Source organism: Mobula hypostoma, chromosome 6, assembly GCF_963921235.1.
Source record: "Mobula hypostoma chromosome 6, sMobHyp1.1, whole genome shotgun sequence".
NCBI classification, from domain to species: domain Eukaryota; kingdom Metazoa; phylum Chordata; class Chondrichthyes; order Myliobatiformes; family Myliobatidae; genus Mobula; species Mobula hypostoma.
This window is the reverse complement of record NC_086102.1, coordinates 95050681-95068466: the sequence shown is the minus strand read 5'-3', so window position 1 is coordinate 95068466 and position 17786 is coordinate 95050681. Positions and strand designations below refer to the sequence as shown.

General features: G+C 45.2%; 1 protein-coding gene across 1 annotated transcript in view; it reads left to right on the top strand.

The window, feature by feature from the left end:
- The window catches only part of adprhl1 (ADP-ribosylhydrolase like 1), a 65833-nt gene that overhangs the window by 31064 nt on the left and 16983 nt on the right, over positions 1 to 17786 (top strand). Inside the window, exons 4-5 of the mRNA XM_063051257.1 lie at positions 6992 to 7132; positions 9276 to 9403. Of these exons, the coding sequence (XP_062907327.1) occupies positions 6992 to 7132; positions 9276 to 9403 (269 nt within the window). The remainder of the gene's footprint in view (positions 1 to 6991; positions 7133 to 9275; positions 9404 to 17786) is intronic.

The window sequence follows — 17786 nt, the reverse complement described above, 5'->3', positions numbered from 1 at the left end:
CTTCCTTTTCCCCTCTCCCTCCCATTCCCCCTTCCCCCTCCCTTTCATCTGTCATCCACCTTCCAATGTCTCCCAACTCCACTATCCATCTCCTTCATTAGACAGGAAAAGACGTAGGCTATTTGGCCCATCGAAACTGCTCCGTCATTTCATTATAGCTGATGTTCCAGTATCTTACACCCCTACTGAGCCCACCAATCAGCTCGGACTCCTGTCTCATTCCTCCTCCTCTTTAAGCTGGCATCCTCCCATCCCCAGCAGATTGTGTCTTGATGTCAAAGATGAGTTATTTTAGGTGGTCAGTTTTAAAGGTTCAGGATTTCCACACAGAGAGCTATTGATAAAACCACCTGGTACACACATCATAGTTTGTCCCGGCAGTCACCACTGCCCTAAATTCCCAATACTGGTCACTTGAAGCTTTGCACTGACAAAAGCTGACAAATAGAATTAGTCTCAACCCAGGTCAACCCATTAATTCTAAGATGCTGTCACCAGACCAAGGTGATGGTTGATAGGCCACATATGTTCACAAGAAAAGGACCTGCTGAATTGAGTTGGGTTGTTTATTCCACACGAGGTGATTGAAACCAGCCTGTAGTGTTTGGTTAGAACCAGGTGCTCACTGTTAATTAGACATGAACTGTGCCTGCAAAGCCTGCTTCAGGATATATTGAAACCTGAGCTATGGTTAATTGGTACAAGCAGCTGTTGTCTCCAAACACCAAACTGCTGAAGATTAAAGTTCCTAATTGGTTAAGTATAGGGCTAATCTTTGTAGTTTGTAATTTGAAGCAGTAAGAAACATCTATAAGATAGTTGTGGCTTTTGAAGCATTTGAGATCTGTCAGCAAATGGCCGAGTCTGGCTTTCATTGCCTTTTAAATGAAGGAATAGAAGTCTGAGTATTTCCTATTTTACATGTGGAAGGCGATGGGAGCCTGGTGTAGCAGTACAGATGAATATGCTGATGCTGCAACACCCTACATCTTCTGTGAAGAATTGTGTCTTCCTAAAAGGATCACAATGAGAAGCCGTGGCTCACCAAGGAGTTGTGGAATCTCAGATTTGCAAAGGTTCATGCCTACACATCTGGAAACTGAGAGGAATATAGCTCTGGAAAATATCAGTTTAATAAAGCTCTGAAAGTGGCATTAGCAAAGCCAGCTTCAGGATTGAAAGCCATTTACAAGGATTGACAAGAGATATACATCTCAACAACAATAGCCGGACAGCTGGAGTTCCCTGCAAATTCTTATCAACTTCAAACAGAAGTGCTCCCAAGTCTCCCCCCCCCCCCTCTACATTGGCCAATTAGTTTCATAAGGATAATCAACATTTTTATGTTCTCACTTCCTCCAATCCTGAAATGTTGAGCCCCTACTCCCTCCCTTTCACAACCACTCCAATGTCACCAGCCCAGCCCCATTCACCTTCTTCAGCCTCCCCTAACTTGCCCATTCCCCATCCCACCCTATACTTCCTGTGCAGCAAGAAGATATTCAGAAACTATTTGGAAAACAGAACATTAGGGAAAGTGCAGGCCCTGATGCTGTGTCACCTGGTACTCTAAGGCACTGTGGATTAATTAGCAACTGTCTTCACTGAGATAGTTAACTCCTCCCTGCAATTATGCATGCTTCTAGGCTGCTTTGAAGTTGCTACAATCATTCCAGTTCCCAAGAAAGACAAGCTCACTGGATTTAATGATATAGGCCAGTCACTCTGCCTTTAGTAGTTATCAAAACCTTTTCACATTTGATCCTCTTCTTGACCTGCTGCAGTTTGTTTATAGAGCAAATCGCTCAGTTGAGGATGCAGATAACTCATGCCTTCATTGTATTCTTCAATATTTGGACTCCCTGAACACCCTTGTGAGGATCTTGTTTCTGCCTTCAACACTATTACTTCAGAGTTGCTCTACAGCAAGCTAACCCAGCCAGCTGTACCCTACATCATCTGCCAGTGGATTACTAACTTCCTGACTGGAAAAAGCAGTATGTAAGGCTGGGCTCCAACTTGCCTGATTCAATGTCTGTAAACACAAGCTCTCCCAGTGCTCTGTTCTTTCACCCCTCCTGTCCTCACTTTACACAAATGACTGTACCTCCACAAACAAATCTATTAAAATCCTAAGGTGTGCAGATGACATGACATCTTTAATAAACTGTGACCTGCTATCAGAGAGGTAGACCATATTGTAGCGTGGTGTGCTCGTAACAACTTGGAGCTTAATACGATTAAAACAGTGGAAATGAGAGCTGATTTCCACTAACAACTCCCTACCTGTTCTCCTTGGAAATTAATGGTCAGGCTGGGACTGGTCGAGTCATTCAAATTCCTTTACCAGTACATTGAAGTGGGACAAACACTTTACGCTCATCACTAGGAAAGCCCAGCAGAGATTGTTCTTCCTACCCCAGTTTAGGAAACTTAACATCTCAGGCTGTGTCCTGATGAATTTTTACTCAGCCATCATTGACAGTGTTATGACCATCTCTGTCACCATTTGGTTTCCCACCGGCATCTCCCTCTCCAAGTCCCCGTAGCAGCCAATGGTCCACTCAGGAGATGATTTTTGGCTGTCAGATGCTGATACCAAATCACCTGTTCATTGCCAAAGAGATGAAAAAAAATTACTGCAGGTTCCTCAAACAGGTGACCCCAGCAGTCACCTATTCAGCAAATTGCCATCAGGGAGAAGTTGCAAGTCCGTCACAACCAGGACTACACATCATTTACAAAGCTTCTTTTCTGTAACTATACAGCTTCTCAACAGAACTCACTCAGGTGTAATACCCTGCACAACATCCATTAAATGGTCTTTCCTGCTCTCCTTGTTCTGTTGGTAATTAGAGTTTGTGCATATGTTCACATTTATTAAAGTTAAATAATTGACATTTGTACATGTGACCATTCTGCTAACTCTTGAATGCTCATGGCTGTTTGCTCCATCGTCTTGTAAATTGTTGGTTGCTGTTGTGTTGTCTGTCATGGTATTGCCTTGTGTTTTATGCTTGGCACCAAACCACAATCAATTCTGGGATGTTTCACATAAAGTGATTCTGATTCTGGTAATTTCAGTGCACCATGTTATTAGTTCAGCCAGGAAGCTAACCTGGGACGTAGAGGAGTACCATACAGGGGGGTCCTTGGGCCCACAATGTCTGTGCTGTACATGTCAAGTTAAACCAAATCTCTCCTACCCATACGTGATCCATTTCCCTCTTCCCCCCTGCATATTCATGCATCTATCTACTTTAACCCCCCCACCCACCACCTTTGTGTTAAATAAAAGAATGTGCCCTGCACATCTCCTTTCAGCCTCACCCCCACCACCACCTTTGTGTTAAATGTGCATCCTTGACATTTCTACACTGGAAAGAAGAATCTGACTGTCTTCTCTACCTCTGTCTCCATCTGTTCCCTTCCATTTATTATCTGTGTTATTGTTCCCAATTGGTCAGTCTGACATCTTGAAGCATTTGAAAGCAAATGAATTCAAAGGTTTCAAAGGTACATTTAATGTCAGAAATGTATACAATATATATCTTGAAATGTTTTTCTTCACAACCATCCATGAAAAACAGAAGAGTGCCTCCAAAGAATGAACGACAGTTAAATGTTAGAACCCCAAAGTCCCCCCCCCCACCACCAGCTTGCCTCCCTCCTGCACATAAGCGGCAGCAAGCAACGATCCCCCTCCCCCCACTGGCAAAAAGCACTGCCACCACTGAGCACTCCAGTGTGCAGCAAAGACACAGACTTGCAGTACTCCAAAGACCACTCATTCACCTGGTATTTGACATACCACAGGCTCTCTCTTTCCCTAATAAGGGAGAAAGAGGTGTGTCCGTTTCACAGCAAGAGGGGGGACATGACAAACAACTCGCTGGTTAAAAGTCTGTTGCATCGCTTTTTCTGAGCTCTGTGTCCAAAGATCTCAGGTCTCCGAGCACACAGCCTTAGATCTTCTGACTCCCACAGCACACTGAGCTCTTGCCCGGACACTGACCTCCGATCCTCCCCCGCCTCTCCAGAGCTATGAAATCTCAGACTTCTGAAGGTGAGTGAAACTCTTAGGCCGAGTCTTTGGTGTGCCGAATAACAGCCAGTCGTAAAAACCCCGAGAGCAGGTCCCATTCCCGCAAAGAACCGTAATCAGCGTGTAACTCCAGGTCAGGGTCTTCAAAAGAACCCTGAAAGGGAAAAATGGAGATAATAAAGTCAGAAATAGAGCTGTTTCTGAAGACACAAGCAAAGGAGTCTTGAATTGATGAAATAATGCTGCTTGCTATTGAACATTTTCAAACTCCTTTCCCACCACGGCTTTTCCACGAACATACAGAGAACATTTTAACATTTACAGATTTGTGGATCACTCTATTTGTTCCAGGGATGGATGATAGAGGTAGATATTGTACACCAGTACTGAGGGAGAGATGTACTCTCTTTCAGGAGAAACAATGTGTGCTCTCAGCTGAACCTGAAAGATCTCAGGGACAAGGGAACATTCCCTGATGACCTGGGCTACTGTTTAACACCCACCCTGCAGAAAGCCAAACAGTGATCATTGTTGCTTTCTGTTTCCTGAGCCTTACTCTGTTTAAAGTTTCAACACTATAATGCTGTCTGCCCTTCAAATGTGTTTGAAATACTCAACTGGCCAGGCTGTGTCCATGGGAAGAGAAACAGAGTCACAACAAAGGCTCCTCAACCTGACACATTAACACTGATGCTGCCAGACCTGCTCAGCATTTTAGATTGCCAACATCTGCAGTTTTGGTTTTGGTTTTCCTTTCAGAAATACTTCATACAATGGGAGATTCCAAGGAAGGGAAAGGCATTGTCCAAGTGCGAGTCTTTGAAATGATTTTCATACATTTCCCAATTAAGTGGCAGATTTTTGGGCCAGTCCAGGACTGGTGTCAGGAGGGACCTAATTTTGGGCTGCCCCAAGACCAGGTGTCAGCAGGGGTTTTATATCAGTGTCAAATGGGTTCTGGGGACTTGGGGTAGATGAGGACTGGACCCTGAGGCACAGTCTACTTGTGTGGTCAACTCTGGTCTTTTCTTTGTCTCCACACAAGTCTCCAATGTCACTATAGGGCATCAGTGCACAGCTAGGTCAGAGATGTAGGAGTGGGCAGCCGGGCAGGACTGTGGCCTGGAGTTGGACAGGCACATACCCAATACAACAGATTTAATTTCCTCTACTCCCCTGCACTTTCCTCAAAAAAAGATTGTCCTTTGAATAATTACTTCTGAAGCTTCTTCCAATGGCCTTGAAGGTAAACCATTCCAGTTACTTGACAGTTGACAAATGTAAAGCATTTGAGAAATATATTTGAGACCATGGTTACAGAAGTACAAAAAAGATACACAAATATTGGAGGTCTGAGATAAAACCAGACAATGCTGGGAACATTCCTCAGATCAGACAGCGCCTGTAGAGAGAGAAACAGTAACGTTTCAGATCAGACAGCGTCTGTAGAGAGAGAAACAGTAACGTTTCAGATCAGACAGCGTCTGTAGAGAGAAACAGTAATGTTTCAGATCAGACAGCGTCTGTAGAGAGAGAAACAGTTAACATTTCAGATCAGACAGCATCTGTAGAGAGAGAAACAGTAACATTTCAGATCAGACAGCGTCTGTAGAGAGAGAAACAGTAACATTTCAGATCAGACAGCGTTTGTAGAGAGAAACAGTAACATTTCAGATCAGACAGCATCTGTAGAGACAGAAACAGTAACATTTCAGATCAGACAGCGTCTGTAGAGAGAGAAACAGTAACATTTCAGATCAGACAGCGTCTGTAGAGAGAGAAACAGTAACATTTCAGATCAGACAGCGTCTGTAGAGAGAGAAACAGTAACATTTCAGATCAGACAGCATCTGTAGAGAGAGAAACAGTAATGTTTCAGATCAGACAGCATCTGTAGAGAGAGGAACAGAGTTAACGTTTCAGATCAGACAGTGCCTGTAGAGAGAGAAACAGTAACATTTCAGATCAGACAGCGTCTGTAGAGAGAGAAACAGTAACATTTCAGATCAGACAGCATCTGTAGAGAGAGGAACAGTAATGTTTCAGATCAGACAGCATCTGTAGAGAGAGGAACAGAGTTAACGTTTCAGATCAGACAGCATCTGTAGAGAGAAATGGAAGCTTTTCATTTCAATAATGTTTCACCCTCTGAACATCTACCACATAGCATCTTTCACATCCACTTCATACGGTGAAAGTTTTACTTTAGTACAAGGATTCCGACGGAGACAGGCTGTCCTGCACATTGAGCCTGGCCCCTGTCGTGGCTGTGGCTGTGGCTGTGGAGCACCCTGACAGTGCTGCACTCACTCCACACCCCAGTCTCCACCTATCTGCCCAAATAGCTGGAGTGTTGGACCCAAGGGCAAGGCAGTGAGACCCTGATCTGCAGCTGGAATAAAAACCATGTCCCCTCACCGCTTTTGCTGATTTCCTTTTTCACCTTCAACCTGTTTTCTCCATGGATTATTTGGCAATTGTATTTGCCCCCTGTAGGTTAGTGGTAGAATCTAGGGGACAGGGGAAGAATGAAATATGGGATTCACATAGGAAGAGTGTAAAGGAATAAGTGGCAATACAAAAGATTCTGGATAAACTCTGGGTCAGGTAGCATCTGTGCAGGGAACTGGATAGACAATATCTCGGGTCAAGACCTTTCACCTGGACTAAGGAAAAAAATTTATTTCAGTGCAAAATTACTCCATAATCAATTACCCTCACAGCAGTTTTCTCCTGTTTCCTTACAATTTTCATGTGTACAGAATTACTTCTGTAGAATGGAGCACAGCCCAACTCTCACACTTGCTGTACTCCAGGGCCAGTTGTGATAGACCTGGACTTTGGTTCTAAAGCTAGCCCTCAGCCTCACCCCATTTCCCCTTTGGAAATTTACCAATGAATCAGTGTTGGGCTGCATGTTCCCATCTTCTCTCCCTCTCCAACCAGGATTCCTGGGATCACTGTGCACAGCTCTGTTTGCGTCCTATGCTGTCCAGCGCAAGCCAGTGGTGGAGTGGGGGCGGGAGATGTTGAAGGTTCTCAATGCGGCCGAGACGTACTGCAGGAAGACTATTCGCCACATGGCAGGTAACTCTTGGCTGGGGTGTGCGAGAGATGAATTGTGGGTTGGCAGTATGGTAAATATTTCATAATTAGTATCATCATCATTATTCACATGGGGATAAATACAGCGAAAAACTTTTGTTTGCATATCCAGACAGATCATTCTACTCCTTACATGGGTACAGCGAGGTATGACAAAAGGAAAACGGGTGCTGGCGTGCTTTCTTGGCCATAGCACCCAGACGGTTGGACCAGGACAAATAGTTAATGATATTTTCACCTGGGAATTCGAAGCTCTTAACCATCTCCACCTCAACACCATTAACAGCGACCGGGGTCCACCCATCTTCCTGAAGTCAATGAAAGCTCTGTTTTGCGGACACTGAGGAAAAAGTTGTCCTCTAACACCATACCACTAAGTTTTCCATCTTTCTCGAGGACATCATGCCCAGCAGTGGATGCCCAAACAGGAGCTTTCCTTCTCTCATGTTTTTTGATAACATCATCAACGAGGGTGCTCAAAACAATCCCATCAGTCTCATTGCCCCTACCCTTTCTCTCATACCTATCAATTGTCCCCTATTCTCCTGTCACCCACCCACATTCGGGGCAATTTACAATGGCAAATTAACCTGCATGCCTTTGGATGTGAGAGCAAACCAGTGCACCTGGCAGAAACTGGCACATGTGACAGGGAGAAGGTGCAAACTGCATTCTGACAACATTGGATCCTGAGATGGAGCTCTGAAGACTAGAAAGAGGACGGGGTCAGGGTTAGTGAGAATGAGGTGATTCTGGAAGAACAGGTTAAATAAACCAAGGTTTGCAAACTCATTAGAATGAAGGGCAGGCAGAATGAGGGGAAAATAACTGAGGTCAAAATTTCACAATACACAGGTCAGGGATAATAGGAGGAAAGAGTGCAAGGTGGGGTTAGTGAAATGACAGCTGTAAGGTATTCATACAAAGAGATCATCCAGGTCAGTGGGAAGACAAAGGAAACACAGGTGGACAGGCTGATGAACAAAGTGTATGACAGACTTGCCTTCATAGTTTTGGGCCCAGAATACAAAACTTGCAAGAGTTTACATGAGAACCAAGATGTGAAGGGGACAGTGACAGCTGATCCACAGGTTGACACTGTGTGAAGAAGGTTGGAAAATACTAGACTACCCTGGAGAGAAGGTAACAAGTGTGGAGGAGAAGAGAGCTACCATCCCTGCTGATCATCAGCCATCCCTAATCTGCCCACAATACTTCCAACTTTGACTATGTTTTTCCCACTCACCTTCAGACCAGTTGTGTCACTGAAAGTGAAAAGGCAAGAGTGTTTCCAGTGGTGCAAACACTAAGCAGTGATCTTTGAGAATTGGACAGTGGTTCATGCACCAAAACGCAATGAAAGTCTCCTGGTTCCTTGCCTTCCAGACAAATCATTCCATAGTTAAGTACATCGAAGCAGTTAAAAAAGAATGCAGAATAATGTTATGGTTACAGAGAAAGTGGAGTGCAGATAGACAAATAAAGTGCAAGGACCATGACAAGGTAGGCTGAGAGATCAAGAGTTTATGTTTATCATGTATGGGTCTGTTCAAATGTCTGATAACAGCAGGATAGACACTGTCCTTAATCCTGCTGGTATACGTTCTCAAGATTTTGTATCTACTGCCTGATGGGAGGGAGAAGATGGGTTCAAAAGAAGCCTTATGTGGTTATCCAACTTTAGTAGAGGCCAAGAATCAGAATCAGTTTTATTATCACTGACATATTTTGTGAAATCTGTTGCTTTGTAGCAGCAGTAGAGTGAAAAGAAACAAATCTATTAATTACATAAGTAAATAGTGGGAAAAAAAAGGAATAATGAGGTAATTTTCATGGGCCATTCAGAAATCTGATGGCACTGGGAAGGAAGCTGCTCCTAAATCTGCCGAGTTATGGGTATTCAGGCCTCTGTCCCCCCTCCCCAATAGCAGTAATGAGAAAAAGGTATGCTCCAGATAGGAATGCCCTTAATGATGAATACCGCCTTCTTGAAACACTGCATCTTGAAGATATCCTCAAAGTGAAGAAGCTTGTGAATCTGATGGTACTGGCAAGAAAAATACTTTAATAGCTAATGCAGATTGCTTGAGAGAATGGCTATATTGAGATATGTCTCTTTCCTTAGAATATCAAGAAAGTTGGTTTTATTTTGAGACTAAGTGGCAGTCGTATTTGGAAGAAAGAGGAATTGCTCAGGAGGGGCAGAATACACCGAAATTTCCAAAGATCTACAATGCCGAGGAAAGAGATCAGGTTGGTTATTTTAAATTTCTCTTTCAAGCTCTACACCCTAGATTTCTGCATGCCTTAGGAAGCAGGTTTAGACCCTTCCTGTCTTCTCCCATCATTTCAGATCTCACCCTCCCCCTCCTACTTTCAAATCTCTTACTAGCTCTTCTTTCAGTTAGTCCTGATGAAGGGTCTCAGCCTGAAACGTCGACTGTACCTCTTCATAGAGATACTGCCTGGCCTGCTGCGTTCACCAGCAACTTTTTTGAGTCTTGTGAAGTTTCTGGTTTGTTCCCAATCTTTTTACAACTCTTCCCTCACCATGTATATGCCTAATTCAGTGTGCTGAAAATCACTGGAGGTGCTTTCTCCAGCAGATTGAGCGAGCTTTGTGGTGGTCAAGGGTCAGGTGAAGATTATTTCTATTGTGTAGAATCAGAATGAAGCTCCAGAGCCTGACAAAGGAAAGGAGATTGTATCAGAAAGTTAGTGATGCAGCCAAGAAACTATCCCTAATACAGTGCTCCAATCCAATTAGTTGGCATGTGTCAGAATCTCACCAGCCTGGTTGGTTTTGGTATATTATTGTCACGCATTGAGATACTTTAGAAAGTTTAGTTTTGTATACCATCCGTACAGATCATTTCAAAGCAACAATGCGTCAAATTAGTACAAGAGAAAAGAGAAATTGGCTGATGATTGCCTCATACTTCTTTTGCGTGCCATCCAGATAGATCATAGGAGTAGAATTAAACCATTGAGCCTGCTCCGCTACTTCATCATACAAACCCTACAGCACAATACAGGCCCTTCAGCCCACGAAGCTGTGCCTAAAATGTCCTTACTCTAGAACTACCTAGGCTTACCCAAAGCCCTCTATTTTTCTAAGTGCCATGTACCCATCCAGGAGTCTCTTAAAAGACCCTATCGTTTCCGCCTCCACCACTGTCGCCAGCAGCCCATTCCACACACTCACCAATCTGTGTGTGAAAAAAACTTAACCCCGACATCTCCTCTGTACCTACTTCCAAGCACCCTAAAACTGCCCTCTCGTGCCAGTCAATTCAGCCTTGGGGAAAAGTCTCCGACTATCCACATGATCAATGCCTCTCTATCTTATATACCTCTATCAGGTCACCTCTCATCCTCCATCGCTCCAAGGAAAAAAGGCCGAGTTCACTCAACCTATTCTCATAAGGCGTGCTCCCCAATCCAGGCAACATCCTTGTAAATCTCCTCTGCACCCTTTCTGTGGTTTCCACGTCCTTCCTGTAGCGAGGCGACCAGAATTAAACACAGTACACCAAGTGGGATCTGATCAGGGTCCAATATAGCTACAAAATTATCTCTCGGCTCTTAAACTCAATCCCATGGTTGATGAAGGCCAATGCACTGTATGCCTTAACCACAGAGTCAACCTGCGTAGCAGCTTTGAGTGTCCTGTGGACTCTGACCCCAAGATCCCTCTGATCCTCCACATTGACAAGAGTCTTACCATTAATACTATATTCTGCTATCATATTTAACCTACCAAAATGAACTACCTCACACTTATCTGAGTTGAACTCCACCTGCCACTTCTCAGCCCAGTTTTGCATCCTATCAATGTCCCACTGTAATCTCTGACAGCCCTCCACATTGTCCACAACACCCCCAACCTTTGTGTCATCAGCAAATTTACTAACCCATCCCTCCACTTCCTCATCCAGGTTATTTATAAAAATCATGAAGAGAAGGGGTCCCAGAACAGATTCCTGAGACATACTACTGGTCACTGACCTCCATGCCAAATTATGACCCATCTACAACCACTCTTTGCCTTCTGTGGGCAAGTAATTTCTGAATCCACAAAGCAATGTCCCCTTGGATGCTATGCTTCCTTACTTTCTCAATAAGCCTTGCATGGGGTACCTTATCAAATACCTTGCTGAAATCCATATATACTACAACTACTGTTCTTCCTTCATCAATGTGTTTAGTCACATCTGCAAAAAATTCAATCAGGCTAGTCTGGCACAACCTGCCTTTGACAAAGCTATACTGACTATTCCTAATCATATTATGCCTCTCAAATTGTCAGGTTCTGTCGGGTTTCAGCGGGACTCAAGTGCAAACCAATGAATACTATTTCACCAGGATTATTAGGGAGAACAGAGGCAACAGTTTTTCAAAAACAGAAGGCAGGCACAAATCCAAAATGGCAGGCAGAGGTCTTACCAGGAAAGGCAGTCAGGTGAGGGCAGACAATCCAGAGCACACAGGCAAAAATCAGGTCCAAGAGCAGGCAAAGTCCAAAACACAGAATCAGGCAAAATCGGTTGGCGGAAGTTGCAATGACAGGCTGGAACGACACAGGTCAGAACTGAGACAAACTGGCAGAGGATGCTAGTTGAGGCAGGGTTTAAATGGCCAGGGTAATGAGTGAAAATTAGAAACAGGTGGGTGCAAATGTGGAGCCAAGCGGGTAATTGGAGAAAGTCCAAAAAAGGAAAGGGGCTGGGCCAGAACCCACATGGCCAGGTGAAAGAAAACAGAAATTAAAGACTGTCGTGATCCAGAGCTACCAGCAGAGGCCCTTCGACCCAGTGTTCAGGCCGGATCCTTAACACAAATGTTCATAAATCCTGCCTCTCAGGATTTTCTCCATCAACTTACCAACCACTGAAGTAAGACTATAATTTCCTGGGCTATCTCTGCACCCTTTCTTGAATAAGGGAACAACATCCGCAACCCTCAAATCCTTTGGAACCTCTCCCATCCTCATTGATGATACAAAGATCATCGCCAGAGGCTCAGCAATCTCCTCCCTCACCTCCCACAGTAGCCTGGGGTATATCTCATCCTGGTGACTTATGCAACCTGATGCTTTCCAAAAGCTCTAGCACATCCTCTTCCTTAATAACTGTATGCTCAAGCTTTTCAGTCCACTGCAAGTCATCCCTACAATCATCAAGATCTTTTTCCGTAGTGAATATTGAAGCAAAGTATTCATTAAGTACCTCTGCTATTTCCTCCGGTTCCATATACACTTTTCCACTGTCACACTTGAGTGGTTCTATTCTCTCGATTCTAATCCTTTTGCTCTTCACATACTTGTAGAATGCCTTGGGGTTTTCCTTAATCCTGTCTGCCAAAGCCTCCTCATGGCCCCTTCTGTCTCTCCTAATTTCATTCTTAAACTCCTTCCTGCTAGCCTTATAATCTTCTAGATCTCTATTATTACCTAAGTTTTTGAACCTTTCGTAAGCTCTTCTTTTCCTCTTTTTCATGGCTGATCCATTTCACTCTCAACCCCAATCTCCTGCCTTCTCTCCATAACCTTTCAAGTCCTGACTAAATCAGGAGCCTATCAACCTCCACCTTATACATGCCCAATGACCTGGCTTCCAGAACCACCTGAGGCAATGAATTTGACAGATTTATCACCCTCTGGCTAAAGAAATTTCTGCTCACCTCTATTCTAAATGGATGTTCTCTTTTCTGAGGCTGTGTCCTCCGGTCCTAGACTACTCCAACCGAGGAAACATCCTCTCCACATCCAGTCTATCAAGGCCTTTCAACATTCTACAGGTTTCAATGAGATCACCCTTCATTCATTTAAATTTGAATAAAGGCTCAGAGCCATCAATTGCTCCTTGTAGGATGAGCCTTTCATTCCTGGAATCATTCTTGTGAACCTCCTCTGAACCCTCTCCAATGTCAGCACATCCTTTCTTAAATAAGGGGCCCAAAACTGCTCCCAGTGTGGCCCCACCAATGCCTTATAAGGTCTCAACATTACACCCTTGTTTTTATATTCTAGTCCTCACGAAGTGAATGCTAACATTGCATTTGCCTTCTTCAGCACAGACTTAATCTGTAACTTAACCTTTAGGAAATCCTACCTGAGGACTCCCAAGTTGCACCTCAGGTTTTTGGAATTTTCTCCCCATTTTGAAAATAGTTTATGTTTTAATTCCTTCTACCAAAGTGCAGGACCATATACTCCATGGCACTGAATTGCAGCTGCCACTTCTTTACCCATTCTCCTAATCTGTTTAAGTCCTTCTGCAGCCTCTTGATTCCTCAACACTACCTGTCCCTCCACCTATCTTCATATCATCTGCAAACTGGTCACAGAGCCATCAATTCCATCATCCAAATCATTGACATACAACTTAAAATGAAGCGGTCTCAACTCCAACCCCCACAGAACATCACTAGTCACCAGCAGCCGACTGAAAAGGCTCCTTTTATTCCCACTCTTTGCTTCCTGACAACCAGCCAATGCTCCATCCATGTTAGTATCTTTCCTATAATAACATGGGCCCTTAACTGGTTAAGCAGCCTCATGTGCTGCACCTTGTGAAAAGGCCTTCTGAAAATCCAAGTACACAACATCCATTGATTCTTCTGCGCCTATCCTGCTTATTTTTTCTTCAAAGAATTCCAACGGATATGTCAGGCAAGATTTTTCCTCGAGGAAACCTGCTGACTTTGGCATATTTTATCATGTGCCTCCAAGTACCCCAAAACCACATCTTTAACAATCAACTCCAACATCTTCCCAACCAACACACATCAAAGTTGCTGGTGAACGCAGCAGGCCAGGCAGCATCTCTAGGAAGAGGTACAGTCGACGTTTCGGGCTGAGACCCTTCGTCAGTACCTCTTCCTAGAGATGCTGCCTGGCCTGCTGCGTTCACCAGCAACTTTGATGTGTGTTGCTTGAATTTCCAGCATCTGCAGAATTCCTGTTGTTTGCATCTTCCCAACCACTGAGGTCAGATTAACTGGCCTTTCTCCCTTCTTGAAGAATGGTGACATTTGCAATTCTCCAGTCACCTGGAACCATTGATTCTTGAAAGATCATTACTAGTGCTTTCACAGTCTCTTCAACTAACTCTTTCAGATTCCTGGGGTGCAGTCCATCTGGTTCAAGTGACTTATCTACCTTCAGACATTTCAGTTTCCCAGCTACCTTCTCCTTAGTAATAGCCACTGTGCTCACTTCTGCCCCAACACTCTCAAATTTCCAGCATACTGCTAGTGTTTTCCACAGGGAAGCCTGATATAAAATACTTGTTCAATTTGCCCACCATTTCCTTATCCCTCATTGCTATCTCTCCAGCATCACTTTCCAGTAGTCAGATATCTACTCTCGCCTCTCTTTTACTTTTTATATCTGAAAAAGATGTTGGTATCCTCTTTGATATTATTGGCTAGCTTCCTCCCACTCCCCACTCATTGGTCTTTTTAGTTTCCTGTTGGTTTTTCAAAGTTCTTCATCCTCTAACAAGGACAATGATGTAATTAAAAATGGAAAACAAAAACAGAATACAGATCCGTGCCGGGTCTTTACCATCCCCTCCGACCTTCAACTGTCGGAGGCAGAACGCTCTGTTCTCAGTAAGGGCCTCACCTTTGTCCCCCTTCGCCCACACCTCAGTGAGTTCCATGTTCGCCATGATGCGGAACTTTTCTTCCGCCGTCTCCGTCTCCGAGCCTACTTCTTCGGCAAGGACTCTTCCACCCCCACCGATGACCCCTTCTCCCGTCTTCAACCCTCCTCTTCTTCATGGACACCCCGCTCTGGTCTTCTGCCTGCTTTGGATCTCTTTATTGCCAACTGCCGACGGGACATCAACCGTCTCGACTTCACCGCACCTTGTCCCCATTCCAACCTCACTCCTTCGGAACGCTCTGCTCTCCACTCCCTCCGCACTAATCCTAACCTTATTATTAAACCCGCTGATAAGGGGGTTGCTGTTGTAGTCTGGCGTACTGACCTCTACCTTGCCGAGGCACAGCAACAACTCGCAGATACCTCCTCTTATTTACCCCTCGATCGTGACCCCACTAAGGAGCACCAGGCCATTGTCTCCCACACCATCACCGACTTTATCCACTCAGGGGATCTCCCATCCACTGCTACCAACCTTATAGTTCCCACACCCTGCACTTCCCGTTTCTACCTCCTACCCAAGATCCACAAACCTGTCTGTCCTGGCAGACCTATCGTCTCAGCTTGCTCCTGCCCCACCGAACTCGTTTCTGCATACCTCGACACGGTTTTATCCCTCCTTGTTCAATCCCTTCCGACCTATGTTCGTGACACTTCTCACGCTCTTAAACTTTTCGATGATTTTAAGTTCCCTGGCCCCCACCGCTTTATTTTCACCATGGATGTCCAGTCCTTATATACTTCCATTCCCCATCAGGAAGGTCTCCAAGCTCTACGCTTCTTTTTGGATTCCAGACCTAATCAGTTCCCCTCTACCACCACTCTGCTCCGTCTAGCAGAATTAGTCCTTACTCTTAATAATTTCTCCTTTTGCTCCTCCCATTTCCTCCAAACTAAAGGTGTAGCTATGGGCACCCGTATGGGTCCTAGCTATGCCTGCCTTTTTGTTGGGTTTGTGGAACAATCTATGTTCCGTGCCTATTCTGGTATCTGTCCCCCACTTTTCCTTCGCTACATCGACGACTGCATTGGCGCTGCTTCCTGCACGCATGCAGAACTCGTTGACTTTATTAACTTTGCCTCCAACTTTCACCCTGCCCTCAAGTTTACCTGGTCCATTTCCGACACCTCCCTCCCCTTTCTAGATCTTTCTGTCTCTGTCTCTGGAGACAGCTTATCCACTGATGTCTACTATAAGCCTACTGACTCTCACAGCTATCTGGACTATTCCTCTTCTCACCCTGTCTCTTGCAAAAACGCCATCCCCTTCTCGCAATTCCTCCGTCTCCGCCGCATCTGCTCTCAGGATGAGGCTTTTCATTCTAGGACGAGGGAGATGTCTTCATTTTTTAAAGAAAGGGGCTTCCCTTCCTCCACGATCAACTCTGCTCTTAAACGCATCTCCCCCATTTCACGTACATCTGCTCTCACTCCATCCTCCCACCACCCCACTAGGAATAGGGTTCCCCTGGTCCTCACCTACCACCCCACCAGCCTCCGGGTCCAACATATTATTCTCCGTAACTTCCGCCACCTCCAACGGGATCCCACCACTAAGCACATCTTTCCCTCCCCCCCTCTCTCTGAATTCCGCAGGGATCGCTCCCTACACAACTCCCTTGTCCATTCGTCCCCCCCATCCCTCCCCACTGATCTCCCTCCTGGTACTTATCCGTGTAAGTGGAACAAGTGCTACACATGCCCTTACACTTCCTCCCTTACCACCATTCAGGACCCCAAACAGTCCTTCCAGGTGAGGCATCACTTCACCTGTGAGTTGACTGGGGTGATATACTGCGTCCGGTGCTCCCGATGTGGCCTTTTATATATTGGTGAGACCCGACGCAGACTGGGAGACCGCTTTGCTGAACATCTACGCTCTGTCCGCCAGAGAAAGCAGGATCTCCCAGTGGCCACACATTTTAATTCCACATCCCATTCCCATTCTGACATGTCTATCCACGGCCTCCTCTACTGTAAAGATGAAGCCACACTCAGGTTGGAGGAACAACACCTTATATTCCGTCTGGGTAGCCTCCAACCTGATGGCATGAACATTGACTTCTCTAACTTCCGCTAGGCCCCACCTCCCCCTCGTACCCCATCTGTTACTCATTTTTATGCACACATTCTTTCTCTCACTCTCCTTTTTCTCCCTCTGTCCCTCTGAATATACCTCTTGCCCATCCTCTGGGTCACTCCCCCCCTTGTCTTTCTTCCTGGACCTCCTGTTCCATGATCCTCTCGTATCCCCTTTTGCCTATCACCTGTCCAGCTCTCGGCTCTATCCCTCCCCCTCCTGTCTTCTCCTATCATTTTGCATCACCCCCTCCCCCTCCAGCTTTCAAATCCCTTACTCACTCTTCCTTCAGTTAGTCCTGACGAAGGGTCTCGGCCTGAAACGTCGACTGCGCCTCTTCCTATAGATGCTGCTTGGCCTGCTGCGTTCACCAGCAACTTTGATGTATGTTGCTTGAATTTCCAGCATCTGCAGAATTCCTGTTGTTTACAGAATACAGAATATAGTTTGAATTTATTTAAATCTTGTATCGTCCCACAACGTGAGGGAGTGAAACTCTTTGTGTTATGACTCTGTCGCATTGTACAGGCATGTGAATTTATAAGTCTATTGGCTTGTAGAAAGAAACACTGGCTTTAATGCTGCGGTACTGTTTGCCAGATGGAAGCAGTTTATGGTTGGGGTGACGGGTGTCCCGGATGATCTTCCAGGCCTTCTTTCTGCACCTGCTGCTGTAAATGGCCTCGTTAGAGGGAAGTTCACATTCACAGATGCGCTGGGCTTTCCGTACCACTCTCTGCAGCACCCAGTAATCAAGATCGGTGCAGTTCCCATACCACGCGGTGACTCTCAATGGTGCCTCTGTAAAGGTCTTGAGGATTTGGGGGCCCAGTCGCCTGAAGTGGAAGAGACACTGTTGCGCTTTTTTTTTGTCACACAGCCGG